General features: G+C 46.4%; 2 protein-coding genes across 2 annotated transcripts; one reads left to right on the top strand and one right to left on the bottom strand.

The window, feature by feature from the left end:
* Positions 1-10,115: 10,115 nt before the first annotated feature.
* LOC117364943 (histone H2B-like) lies at positions 10,116-10,578 on the bottom strand. Its single transcript, XM_033954690.1, has one exon. The coding sequence runs from the start codon at positions 10,552-10,554 to the stop codon at positions 10,174-10,176; it is 381 nt and encodes a 126-aa protein (XP_033810581.1). The 5' UTR covers positions 10,555-10,578; the 3' UTR covers positions 10,116-10,173.
* A 246-nt stretch (positions 10,579-10,824) lies between these two features.
* LOC117364936 (histone H2A type 1-like) lies at positions 10,825-11,319 on the top strand. Its single transcript, XM_033954683.1, has one exon. The coding sequence runs from the start codon at positions 10,871-10,873 to the stop codon at positions 11,261-11,263; it is 393 nt and encodes a 130-aa protein (XP_033810574.1). The 5' UTR covers positions 10,825-10,870; the 3' UTR covers positions 11,264-11,319.
* Positions 11,320-14,366: the final 3,047 nt, after the last annotated feature.

Below are 14,366 nucleotides of genomic sequence, written 5' to 3'. Positions count from 1 at the left end.
GGGCTTTTCCCTCCCCTCTTTCTAAAATCTCTTTGCTGCCATAGATAAAAAGAAATACTGAAATCACAGCTCTGTTCTTGAGAGTGGTTGGTTCTTAAAAGAGCCTTTCGATTGTATTAACTGGCAGGTGTGACGGTTGCTGGCAGGTTCTTTAACCTCCGAAGCCATACAGAATGCGGCCTTGGAGCTTCAGGGCGTAATCCACTTCCTAAGCGGTTACTATCTTTCTCTTGGCTCGGTGTAGGTGATGGCATCTCGGATGATGTTCTCTAGAAAAACTTTCAGCACCCCGCAAGTCTCTTTGTAGATAAGGCCGGAGATATGCTTCATGCCGCCTCTGCACACCAGGCGCCAGATAGCGGGCTTCGTGATCCCCTGGATGTTATCGCGCAGCACCTTCCTATGCCACTTAGCACCCCCTTTCCCCAGAACCTTTCCACTTTACCACGTCCAGACATCTTGAGCTAGTAAAGCCGAAAACAGTAGAATGATAAACCTGCCCACAAACTGCTTTTAATATAGAAGATCGGCCAACTTGACAGAGCTGAACTTTCTTCAAAAGCATGAGAACCTCTTCTACCTTTTGTCCACATTGTAGGCCCCCAATACTGTGCCCATTCTGCAAATTCTCCAAGAATTGAAATGAAATGATCCTTTGCCCTGCTCCACATACATGCTGCTGCTGTCAAAGTGCTGTAAATATTTATATGGAATATAAACCCAGCTCAGACCTCCACACACTCCCACCATAAAGCTACTTTTAGAAGTTTTCTTCTTGGGTTCCCTTGGTTGGTTGTTTATATCACTGCTGCTTTAAACTGAGTGGGATGGGTAAACATAAATCAATTGTCTCCTCTTTTCAAGAATAAAAGAATTGGATTCCTTGCAAAGTTGCCAAGTAGTAAATTTTAAAACAAATCGGAGAAAATATTTCTTCATTCAATGTGTGAAATGGTGTGCCATTCAAGGTGAAATTACTCTGGAGTTTGTTGCCAGAGAATGTGGTAAAAAGCATTTAGGGCAGGAGGATTTAAGAAAGGCTTGAACAAGTTCCTAAAAGATATATTCATAAGTCGTTATTAAGATGATTTTTTTTTTTACACAAAAACTTAAATCTTGCCCTATATTCATGTTTCCTAAGATCACTACTACTATTTCCCCTGCCCCATTGTGGGGTAAATTTGATTTTGATTGGTTTTACTCACTTTTGTTCCACATTTATCCTGAAAGCAGACTATGGTCTAATGATAATTCATTGGAAAAATACGGAGACAATAACTCAGTTTAAAGCAGCCGTGATATAAACAACCAACTCAAGAAAAAACTTCTAAAAGTAGTTTTATGGTGGAAGTGAATCGAGGTCTGAACTGGGCAGGGTTATTGATGCTCGTGCTTATATTTCACGTTAACATCATTTACAGCACTTTAAAATGGCGATATTGTGAAGAGCAGAGCAAAGATCAGCTCATTTCAATTCTTGAAGAATTTGCAGAATGGGCGTAGAGTTGTGGACAAAGGGAGGCATCCATTAGCTCAGTTCTCCGTCAGGTCATTTCCTCTTCTATATTAAACAGCAGTTCATAGGCGGGTTTATCACCAAAGCTTAAGGTGTCTGGATCTGGTAAATGTTACAAGAATCTAGAGAAAATAAAGCACAGTTACTTACCATAACAGTTGTTATCCAGGGACAGCAGGCAGATATTCCCACACATGGGTGACGTCACCAACGGAGCCCCGCAGCGGACAGCCTCGAAAGCAAACTTGCTTGAAGATCTCGAGCTTTCGAGTGCTGCATCGCGCATGCGCGCGTGTCTTCCCGCCCGAACTAGGGGGCGCATCTCCTGTGAGGATCCTCAGTTCAGATACCAAGCCAAGAAGCCAACCAGGGGAGGTGGGTGGGTTGTGGGAATATCTGCCTGCTGTCCCTGGATAACAACTGTTACGTTAAGTAACTGTGCTTTATCCCAGGACAAGCAGGCAACATATTCCCACACATGGGTGACCTCCAAGCTAAAGAAAAAGGGAGGAGGGAAGTTGGCAATTTACGAAAAAAGATTTTGCAAAACAGATTGGCCAAAATGGCCATCCCTCCTGGATAGAGAATCCAGACAGTAATGAGAGGTGAAAGTATGAACTGAGGACCAAGTGGCAGCCTTGCAAATTTCCTCAATAGGCGTTGATCTGAGGAAAGCTACAGATGCCGCCATAGCTCGAACTTTGTGGCCCATCACTCGACCTTGCAGAGGAAGACCAGCCTGAGCATAGCAGAACGAAATGCAAGCAGCCATCCAGTTGGAGATGGTGCGCTTAGAGACAGGACGTCCCAACCTATTCGGATCAAAAGAGATGAAAAGTTGAGGAGATGTTCTGTGAGGTTGAGTACGTTGAAGGTAAAAAGCCAACGCACGTTTACAGTCCAAAGTATGTAGAGACACCTCACCGGGATGAGAATGCGGCTTAGGAAAAAATACCGGAAGAACAATGGATTGATTGATATGAAAATCTGATACTACTTTAGGTAAGAATTTTGGATGTGTACGAAGGACCACCTTATCATGGTGAAAAACTGTGAAAGGTGGGTCCGAGACTAACGCTTGCAACTCACTGACTCGACGGGCAGAAGTGAGGGCAATCAAGAATACAGCTTTCCAAGTGAGATATTTAAAATGAGCTAAATCAATAGGTTCAAATGGAGGTTTCATCAGTTGAGCTAGAACAACATTAAGATCCCATACAACAGGAGGTGGTTTGATAGGGGGATGAAGGTTAAAAAGGCCCTTCATAAAACGAGAGACCAGAGGATGTGCCGAGAGCGGTTTCCCATCCAAAGGTTGATGAAAAGAAGCAATCGCACTAAGATGAACTCTAATAGATGTGGATTGAAGCCCTGATTGAGATAAATGGAGCAAATAATCCAGAACTGAAGACAAAGAAGAAGATTTCGGCTGAAGACGACGACCGGAACACCAAGTCGAAAATCTAGTCCACTTCTGGCCATAACATTGACGAGTGGACGGCTTCCTGGAAGCCAGAAAAACATCTTGAACAGACTGAGAGAATTGAGAAGGATCTGTTATGCAGAAAGGAACCATGCCGTCAAGTGAAGAGACTGCAGGTTGGGATGAAGTAAAGACCCCTGACTCTGAGTGAGCAGAGAAGGAAAAACCGGTAGAAGAAGAGGTTCCCTGATGCTGAGTTGAAGAAGAAGAGAGAACCAATGTTGTCGGGGCCACCGAGGCGCTATGAGAATCATCGTGGCATGGTCCGACTTTAGTTTGACAAGAGTTTTGAGAATTAGAGGAAACGGAGGGAAGGCATAAAGAAACTGACCCCTCCAGTCCAGAAGAAAAGCATCCGCCTCGAGATGAAGAGGCGAGAAAATGCGGGAGCAAAACAGAGGCAGTTTGAAGTTGTCGGGTGACGCAAAGAGGTCCACCCGAGGAGTTCCCCAACGAAGAAATACTTGACGAAGCGTAGGGGAGTTGAGCGTCCATTCGTGAGGTTGAAGCAGATGACTCAGTTTGTCTGCAAGACAATTCTGTTGACTTTGAATATAGACAGCGCGAAGAAGAATATTGTGAGAAATCGCCCAACGCCACAACCTCAGAGCTTCTTGACAAAGGGAAAGAGATCCCGTTCCGCCTTGTTTGTTGACATAATACATGGCTACTTGATTGTCCGTCCGCACCAGGACTACTTGGTCGTGAAGGAGGTGCAGAAAAGCCTTGAGAGCAAGAAAAATCGCTCTGAGTTCCAACAGATTGATGTGACATCGACAATCTGCGGTCGTCCACAACCCTTGAGTACGGAGACCATCTACGTGGGCTCCCCAGGCGTATTCGGACGAATTTGTTGTGAGCACTTTTTGATGAGGAAGATGGAGAAACTGCAAACCTCTGGAAAGATTGGAAGAGAGCATCCACCAGCGGAGAGACTTCTTCAATAAAGGAGTCACCGCTATACGTCGAGAAGGCGGATCTAGGGCCTGTTGCCACTGAGACGCCAGGGTCCACTGAGGGATGCGAAGGTGGAGTCTTGCAAAGGGAGTCACATGAACCGTAGATGCCATATGTCCGAGGAGGACCATCATTTGGCGAGCCGTGAGAGTCGACAGGGAAGCCACGTGATGACAAAGGCGAAAGAGAGTTTCTTGACAATTGAGGGGAAGAAAAGCTCTCATGTGAACAGAATCCAACACAGCGCCAATAAATTGGATGGATTGAGTTGGAACCAATTGAGATTTTGGAAAATTGATATGGAACCCCAGACTTTGAAGAAAATAAATAGTCTGAAGGGTCGCTTGAATAACCCCTGGAAGAAAAGGGGCTTTGATAAGCCAATCGTCGAGGTAAGTCCCCGAGCACGGAGGGCTGCAGCCACCATGACTAGACACTTGGTGAAGACCCTGGGAGAGGTCGCCAAGCCAAACGGAAGAACCCTGTACTGACGATGAAGGTTCCCCACCTTGAACCGGAGATATTTGCGAAAATTTGGATGGACAGGAATATGAGTATAAGCCTCTTTTAGGTCCAGTGAGCACATCCAATCCCCCTGATCCATGAGAGAGTACAAGACTGGAAGAGAGAGCATGCAAAATTTTTCTTTGACTAGAAATTTGTTGAGAGCTCGGAGATCCAGAATGGGTCGCAAATCCCCCGTCTTCTTTGGAACCAGGAAGTATCTGGAATAAAACCCCAGGTTGTGTTCGGAAGGAGGAATCTCCTCCACCGCTCGAAGGCGAAGAAGCGCCTGAGCCTCCTGAAGAAGAAGGGGGAGTTGCGAGAAACTGGAAAGACACTCTCCTGGAGGGTGATCTGGAGGCACCTGAAGCAGGCGCAGAGAGTATCCCTCGCGGATGACTGTGAGGACCCATAGGTCCGATGTAATGGTTTCCTAGGAAGATGTAAAAAGGGAAAGGCGACCTCCGATGGGTAGGGAGGAGTTCGGATGCAAGGAGGTTGGAATGCTCACCACTGGACCGTCAAAAAGACGGAGCGGGTTTGGATGGAGCAGGCGTCTGAGACTTCTGAGGACGCTGTTGCTGGGGCCGTCTAGGTGGAGGCCTAGAGAAAGCTGGCGTGGACTTCATAGGGTAGCGACGAGCTGGAGTCTTGTACGCTCTAGTCGCAGGAGGTTTCGGTTTAGGACGAAGAAGAGAGGCGAAGGAGCGTTCATGCTCAGAGAGCCGTTTAGTAGCCGCCTCAATCGAGTCATCAAAAAGCTCAGAACCTTGGCACGGCAGGTTCGCTAAACGATCCTGTAAATTGGGATCCATGTCCACAATTCTGAGCCATGCGAGACGGCGCATGGCTACTGCAAACGCCAAGACCCGAGAAGAAAGCTCAAATGCATCATAAGATGCCTGCAATATGAAGAGACGCAATTGCGAGAGAGATTGAAGAATTTGTTTATATTCAGCAAGGCGTTCTCTGGGCCAGTCTGGGCAAAAGGATGACAACTGCTTCAAAAAGTAATTAAAATAGGAAGTGAAGACATAGTTGTAATTTAGAATTCGGTTAGTCATCATCGAATTTTGATAAAGTCTTCGCCCAAACTTATCCATAGTGCGACCTTCGCGCCCTGGAGGAACTGTCGCAGACACCTTAGAAGGATGAGCCTTCTTCAGGGATGATTCCACCACTAAAGATTGGTGAGAAAGTTGTGATTTCTCAAAACCTTTGCAAGGCACAGTGCGATATCGAGACTCCAATTTAGATGGGATCGCCGTCACAGAATAAGGAGTTTCCATATTCCGCAGGAAAGTCTGCTTCAGCACCAGTGTCATGGGCAGACGCAAAGTCTCCTTTGGAGGATGGGAAAGCTCCATGGTCGTTAGTGCTTGCTGCACTTTGAAACATCGGGACAGGCAGTCCCGCTGCTGCCCGACCCAGCCAGCTGAGAGGGTCCTTGGAGAAGGAGCCTTAACCACGGAGAGCAGAGAGGGAGCCTGTCGTTAGTGCTTGCTGCACTTTGAAACATCGGGACAGGCAGTCCCGCTGCTGCCCGACCCAGCCAGCTGAGAGGGTCCTTGGAGAAGGAGCCTTAACCACGGAGAGCAGAGAGGGAGCCTGTCGTTAGTGCTTGCTGCACTTTGAAACATCGGGACAGGCAGTCCCGCTGCTGCCCGACCCAGCCAGCTGAGAGGGTCCTTGGAGAAGGAGCCTTAACCACGGAGAGCAGAGAGGGAGCCTGTCGTTAGTGCTTGCTGCACTTTGAAACATCGGGACAGGCAGTCCCGCTGCTGCCCGACCCAGCCAGCTGAGAGGGTCCTTGGAGAAGGAGCCTTAACCACGGAGAGCAGAGAGGGAGCCTGTCGTTAGTGCTTGCTGCACTTTGAAACATCGGGACAGGCAGTCCCGCTGCTGCCCGACCCAGCCAGCTGAGAGGGTCCTTGGAGAAGGAGCCTTAACCACGGAGAGCAGAGAGGGAGCCTGTCGTTAGTGCTTGCTGCACTTTGAAACATCGGGACAGGCAGTCCCGCTGCTGCCCGACCCAGCCAGCTGAGAGGGTCCTTGGAGAAGGAGCCTTAACCTTCAAACAGCCGCGGTACGCGGCCCGCGGTTGCGAGCCCTGGGTCGCGAGCTGAAGGGGCGTGGCTAAAGGGGCTTGCCCCTTTTGAGCCCCTTCGGAGCCTAAGAGGAGCAGGGAGCAGGACTACCGATTCTTCAGCATGGGTAAGAGGAAAGCTAAAGCAATACCATCTGCTACAACAACAGGCCCGATGGATCGCCATCTTGTGGTTCCTATCTTGCCTCCTGTTGAGGAACAGGTAACTTTTAATATTCAAGCTGTCTCCTTATCCTCTGGGGAACCTACACCACCTCCTCAACCATCATATTCCTTAAGGTTAGAAGAATCTCCTTCCCCTTTTAAGGAAGGAATAATTTCTTCTTCCCCTCAATCATTGTCATTATCTGGTCTGGAGGTTTCAGGACAGTCTCTGGGGCAAGCTAAAGAACTAACCCCAGTGCAGATGAGTACTGGGCAAAGCTCGGATGCTCTCCCCAGGGATAAAGTGATCACTCTAAATGATGTTTGGCTTAGTATTAACAGAATAGAGTCATCTTTACAAAAAACCGTTTTGAACTTATGTCAATTTTCATCTGATGTAACTGTGAAAATTAAAGAACAAAATAATAAAATTGGAGAAACAGCTGTAAAGGTTGAAAAGTTAGATCAGGCAGTAGGTAATTTACAAGCTAGTGCTGTTTCTAATATAAAGGATAGTATGATGTTACATGCTAAATTAGAAAAAATGGAAAATGCTATTAGAGTTAAGAACCTTCGTTTGTTAAATTTTCCTACCACACATTACCTTTCTTCAATGGAACTCTTGAAAATGTATTTGAGGGAGATATTACATTATAACAAAGTGGAGACCTTTGAGGCCGATAATTTATATTACATTTCAAGAGATTCCAAAGAAAAGGTAGAGGAAGGTGGAATGGATAGAATAGTATCACCCGAGAGTTTGAATGTATCACAGTTTTTGGAGTCATCTAAAGACATAATTGAGAAACGAGCAACTCTTCTCGTGACCTTCAAGACAGAACTTGAGAAACAAGATATTTTGAAATTATATTTCCTGAAAAAGCAAGAGATGTTTTGTGGTCAACGGGTGATAATTTTTCCAGATGTCTCTAGACAAACCCAGTTTAAGAGGAAACAGTTCCTTCAGCTAAAGCCTAAGGTTTTGGCAGTCGGAGCTACTTTCTTCTTAAAATTTCCATGTAAATGCCTGATATCATATGGAAATGATAAATATGTGTTTTTTGATCCAGCCCAGGTGGAAGATTTTATTAAAGAGAAACCTTTGTTGAAAGTTTAATTCCTAATATTCAGTTTATTTTTGGAGGATGATGTATAATATATATAATAGCCATTTGCCTGTTCCTAGATAGTAGATAGAAAGATTTGCTTTGATGTTTTATTTGTACTGGCGATCAGTTTTAATGTGGACTAGGATATGGTTGAATTAGTTTCCTTATATTATGTTAACTCCCGTAAGGGAATTTACATTTGTATTTTCTGTGTTCATTCATGCATGTTTGTTACAAAGATATTGTAATGAATAATCAAATAAATAAAGAATATAAAAAAAAAAAAAAAAAACCTCCATATCTGCCAAGTATTCAGGTGTGTGTACTTGGAATCCGAATGCAAATCGATATTAAGGGCCTGGCCCATATCGAAAACAAACTTCGCAAAGGAAGAAGACTTCGATGTAGAGGCTTCCTGAGGCGAGGCAGAACGAGAACGAGGTGCCACTGAAAAAGACGGGGAAGCCTCGCGTGAATACTGAGAAACAGGCTCTGAATCGAGACGTAGAGAAATGGAGGACGCCGCACTACCAGTCAGAGTCGTAGTGGTGGAATGTTTCCGCTTAAGACTCCGAGACGGAGAAGTGCGCGGAGTGCGAGGCTTTGCAAGAGGAGACAGATCCCGAGGCAAAAGTCTCGAAGGTAGAGTCCTCGACCTGGAATGCCTCGATGAAACAGAGGAGGCAACAGTACTCTGGGAGCGAGGCACATGCTTCGAATGGAGATCCAAAGGCCTCGAGCTCCTCGAGGAAGGAATCTTCGAAGACTTAGAGCGGTGCTTCGATCGAGGCAAAGACTTCTTAGAAGCTCGGTCAGGTGAAGAGTCCGAGGAAGAGACCAGAGACCGAGACCTGCGACGAGGAGACCGCCAACGAGGCAGAGACTGCTGCTCAGGCTGGACTTGTGCAGGCAAGGTCGAGGTCGGGACCAACTGAGCCACAATTGAGGAAATTTGCGTCGTCAAAATTGACTTAAGCATGTCCTCTAACATGGGGACAGAGACCAAGGGACTCGGAGTCACCGGAGGCCTCGTGCGTTCCAATGAGGGCGACCTCGGAGGAGAGTATTCCCTCGATTTGGAAGCACGTTTGGAGGAGGGTCTAGAAGACGGAGCCAAACCTGGAGCCCCAGGTTGCGAGGTACTAGACTCTGTTGGCTTCTTAGGAATGGTACCTGAAAAGGAAGCAGGAGACTTACCCCCCAATCCAGGCTTCGAGGACACCGAGGAGGCCTTCGAGGCCGAGGCCTGCAGAGGAGGCGAAGTCGAAGTCTTCGTACTCGAGGCTTGTCCCGAAGTGGAGGGTTTCACAGATGCCTCGGCCGAGGCCACCGTTTTTTCGGGCTCCATTCGAGGAAAAAGCTCTAAGAACCTGTCGCAGCGGCGCTTAAAGGCACGAGGTTGAAGAGTGAGGCAGCGAAGGCAGTCTTCTGGACGATGGGTCGTCCCCAAGCAGAACATACACCGACTATGGGGGTCAGTTATGGAAATAGTCCTGCCACACTGATAACAGCGTTTGAACCCGGTAACAGGCCGGGACATAGAAAGGACAAAGTCCGTGTTGAGAACAAGGGAGAGAGGCCTAGGCCTCAATCTCCCAACCCGACGCAAAAAAACAAAAACTGAAATTGGTTTTTTTTTTTTTTTAACTTTTACAATCAGAAACAAAACAAAAAAACACAGCGACTGAACAGAATAACAAAAACTACTCAGCCGCGGTGAAGAGAAGGCACAACGCTACGGGAACTAAGTCGACAAGTCTTCTCAGCTCCGCGGAAAATGTTGAACTGAGGATCCTCAGAGGAGATGCGCCCCCTAGTTCAGGCGGGAAGGCACGCGCGCATGCGCAATGCAGCACTCGAAAGCTCGAGATCTTCAAGCAAGTTTGCTTTCGAGGCTGTCGCTGCGGTGCTCCGTTGGTGACGTCACCCATGTGTGGGAATATGCTGCCTGCTTGTCCTGGGATAATACGCGCTACAGAACGTTGTTACTCGATAACATATCTGGGCGCAGAGGCGACTTTTTCCCGTTTTCTACACCGAGCATACCAAGAGAAAAACTAATTACTATGGACGTGGTATAAGCCTTGAAACGCCAGGGCCACCCTGAATAGCTGCGGAGGTTAAAGAACCTGCCAGTTTACACAACCCAAAGGCGACAGCTAGTATTACGCTATATTCATTAAATCACACAGGATGTTGGGGGAGAAAAGTATAATACTAGATAAGTGCTATATTATTTACGACGTTCTCATGCAATAGCAAACTAGAATTCTAACTCAGTTTGTGTAGCAGGTGGGTGGCTCTGAAAAGAGCCTTTGGGTTTGGTTTGTAGAGCTGTAGGCTAAGCCCGCAATTACTTGGAGCTGGTGTACTTGGTGACTGCCTTGGTGCCCTCGGACACGGCGTGTTTGGCCAGTTCACCGGGCAGCAGGAGGCGCACTGCGGTCTGGATCTCCCTGGAGGTGATGGTGGAGCGCTTGTTGTAATGAGCGAGGCGGGAGGCTTCTCCGGCGATGCGCTCAAAGATGTCACTCACGAAGGAGTTCATGATGCCCATAGCCTTGGAGGAAATGCCGGTGTCGGGATGAACCTGCTTCAGCACTTTATAGATATAAATAGCGTAGCTTTCCTTCCTCTGTTTCTTGCGCCTCTTGCCATCTTTTTTCTGAGTCTTGCTCACGGCTTTCTTGGAGCCTTTCTTGGCTGCGGGAGCAGATTTAGCTGGTTCGGGCATTTCTGATAAAGACTGCCTGTTTATCTGAAAAATCAAAGTATAGCTATGTACGGCCGATGGCTATATTTATAGGGTGCTCATGCAAATTTGTGTTGCTGGGCGACTTTCTTTACTATTGGACGAGGCTAAGTGTTGGGACGTCTTCTGGCTATTTTCTAGATTGGGATTGGTCAGGCGGGGTGAAATTATTTAACCAATCAGAAACGAGATAGAGAAGCTTTGAGAAAGTATAAAAAGGGCCTTGATTAAACAGGGTAAAAATCATTTACGGTATATTCTTTGGAGGAGTATTTTGAGAAAAGAGAAAGGAAGAAACATGTCAGGTCGTGGCAAACAGGGTGGGAAGGTTCGGGCCAAGTCTAAGACTCGCTCGTCCCGAGCAGGGCTGCAGTTTCCCGTAGGGCGCGTGCACAGGCTGCTGAGGAAGGGCAACTATGCTGAGCGGGTGGGTGCCGGCGCCCCGGTCTATCTGGCAGCGGTGCTGGAGTATCTGACCGCTGAGATCTTAGAGCTGGCCGGCAATGCCGCGCGCGATAACAAGAAGACTCGGATCATCCCCAGGCACTTGCAGCTGGCCATCCGCAACGATGAAGAACTGAATAAGCTGCTGGGGAAAGTCACCATCGCGCAGGGCGGCGTCCTGCCTAACATCCAGGCTGTGCTACTGCCCAAGAAAACCGAGAGCCACAAAGCGGCCAAAGGCAAATAAAGCTGTCCCGTTGAGAGGACGTCAACCAGAAACCCAAAGGCTCTTTTCAGAGCCACCCACTCTTATCTTGTAGAGAGCTAGTTTTCTGAATAGGGTAAAAATGTACGTTAACCGAGGTCAAACATGAGATTTAAGGCAAGTTGTAAAGTGTCTTATCTTCTAGTACTATAAAAAGGTCAAAGGCATGAAACAAGAATTGGAATATCGATGGGGTTTTTGAAGAGAAGGTAAAATTAGGTAGGTGATACCTTTGAGACGTCCAGGAAAAACGATTTGCGGAGACCTCTAGGTCTGCCGGGAAAGGATTTTTTATCTGACCAATCACAGCAGAAAGGCGAGCTTTTCAAACTTTGCAACCGGGAAGTGGGGCTATCACAGGCTTTTAGATTTTGTTAGTCTGTTAGACATCGGTTAGATTTTTTTTTAAAGCCCTGATCGTTATTGATTCCTAGAATTGCGTTGTGAATTGGTGTAGAAACAAAGTGTGTCTGGTGGGTTTGCAAGCGATGACTTTGAAAACAGGTGCAGAATTGGCAAATCACTCTTAAGATTACAAGAGTTGGCGGGTTGTATTTAAAGAAACCAAACTGACCCTCAGAGTTAGCAACAATAAAATAAAAGTGTCAGTTCTTAGCCCTAGTAATGCAGGGATATAGTTCCAACACTTGGATCTGGAAGGGCCCAGTTCGACTGCTCTTTTTTTTTTTAAGTATTCCAACCTCATGCCCATTTCTGCAGCATGACATCATAAAAAACTGGCATACATTTTAACATACGAGTAACACTTTCTGATTGAAAAATTAGGCTCCAGCACTATTTATTGGAAAACACAATTTGTGCAAACAATTAAAGCAACATCTGAGCTACCAACATTAATAAAATAAATTATAGACCAGTAACCCTAGAGCAGGGGTGGACAACTCCAGTCCTGGAGGGCCAGAATCCAGTCAGGTTTAGGATTTCCCCAATGAATATGCATGAGTTCTATTTACATGCACTGCTTTTAATGCATATTCATTGGGGAAATCCAGAAAACCCGACTGGATTCCAGCCTTCGAGGACTGGAGTTGCTCACCCCTGCCCTAGGCTTACAAGATGTCTGGGTTTCTGAGACATGTCCTCTATTGAGGATTGTGTGGGAGTCCAGGCAGCTTTTTAAGTTTATAATTTTGTCTGGGTAAACAAGACATCTATCTATTCCCCCTTACAGCAGCTTGCACCCCTATCTGGCAGCCTTCTTTCCCCTATCAGAAGTCCTCCCTCCCTCGCTGAATCTGGTGCTTGTTTACCTGGCGCTACTATAACTCTTCTAGCTGCAGAAAACATTGCTTTCGGCGACCAGCAGCTCCTTCTCTGCTTCTGCTTTCTGTCCCTGCATAGGCAGAAAGTGGTAGCAGAAAGCTACTGGGTCACCAAAAGCAGCATGTTTACTTCAGTCACGCTGCTGATGGCCCAGACTTACAGCCTATCTGGGAAAGCAAGCACTGGATCCTGGGAGGGGGGGGGGAGGTAGGAATAGCATGGGGAGCTTGTCTATCTATGTGAAATTGACCTTGACTGCACTCAGATTTAGTGTGATCTTCAAATGATGGCTGGACCATGGGGAGGAGGAGAAAAGGGAAGGAAAGATGCCAGACCACCAGGGAAATGAAGGAGTAGGGGAGAGAGATGCCAGACTGTGAGGAAAGGATAAAGATCCCAGCCCATAGTAGGGGAATGGTACATACAAATCAAGAGAAAGGGAGGACATGGTTCACAAGGATAGGTAAGAGAGAGAAGAAATGCTGGTTATGGATAGATGAGAAGAAAGAGGGAGGAGATAACACACATATGGATGATGGAGAAGGGCAGAGAGGGAGGAGAATAGTGTGCATAGATAGATGGGAAGGGAAGACATAGGAAAGTAGATAGATCTGAAAAGGAAGCAGACAAATGGAAGAAAGCTGAATATTAAAAGATAATGCAGAAAGTGAAGGAGAGAAAATGACAAATGGATAAGAAGGTCTTGGAAACAGAGATAAGAGCAACCAGAGACTGGGAAAAATTGAGTAGAAAAATGAAATCACCGGACAACAAAGGTAGTAAAAGTGATTTTATTTTCAATGTAGTAATTGAAATGTGTCTATTTTCAGAATTTGCATTTGCTGTCTCTATTTTGCACTGTTCAGGAAGAAATGCTTTTGTTGTTGGACTGCAGAGTCTATGACCATCGGGAGCAGCAAAGAGTATTCAGCACATCAGCCAGTGCTAAAAACACCCTTTTGTAAAAGCAGTGGCTGGGGGAGTTAGTTGTGGGCATATATTTGATCTGTGGAATGAATATACTGAAGCATTATTTGTGTCATGGTCCCAAGTAGGAAGATATTTGTCAGCAGTTTGTCCGGGTTTTCGAAGGCCCAAAGCTCAGGGCCATGTCTGGAGGGGCAACCAATTTGGGTCCTCCAGCCCATTCATCGAGACTAGTTCTCAGCTCAGTCATATATTTATTTATTTCAATTTCTATCCTGTTGTCCAACGTCTAGGGAGACATTGATGCTGGTACCGTTGATGCAGAGTTAGCGTCCAAAGCCATGGATGTGGATGGTTCTCCAAAAGCTTCGCTGCTGGAGACTTCAAGCCTTAAGGGAACACTTCTACAGTATGAGACAGCAGGTACAAGAGTCCACTCGATGCTCCAGCCCAAAACACTGAATGCACCATTTGTGTAGGTCAGTGATAGAGATGGCCCGATTACAACACGTGCACTTCTTGAATCCACTAGGCTTTGACACTAGCAGAAAAATCAAGGCGGCCAAATCAAGAGATTCAATTTTGAGAGTTGTGATGGTAAAAACACAGCAATTTGCCCAAAAGCTGAGAGGGCACAAGGCCTAAACTGAGGAGAGAGAGAGAGAGAGAGAGAGAAAGATGGTATCTAAACCAAAAAGAAGGCTGAGAAAATTAAGACTGAAAAACCAGGAAGGAAATCTCGTTTGGACGAAGTCCAGACATAACTTCTTCGCTCCATGGAAAACAAAGAACTGAGGTACCGTGAGCTAATGTCAGGTGGGAAGGCATTTGCACATGCAGACAATCTCAAAGCTTCTTAGAAGCTTAAATGAGA

The sequence above is a fragment of the Geotrypetes seraphini genome, chromosome 8, assembly GCF_902459505.1.
Source record: "Geotrypetes seraphini chromosome 8, aGeoSer1.1, whole genome shotgun sequence".
NCBI classification, from domain to species: Eukaryota; Metazoa; Chordata; class Amphibia; order Gymnophiona; family Dermophiidae; genus Geotrypetes; species Geotrypetes seraphini.
The sequence above is the reverse complement of the archived record's forward strand: the minus strand, read 5'-3'. Positions and strand labels throughout refer to the sequence as shown.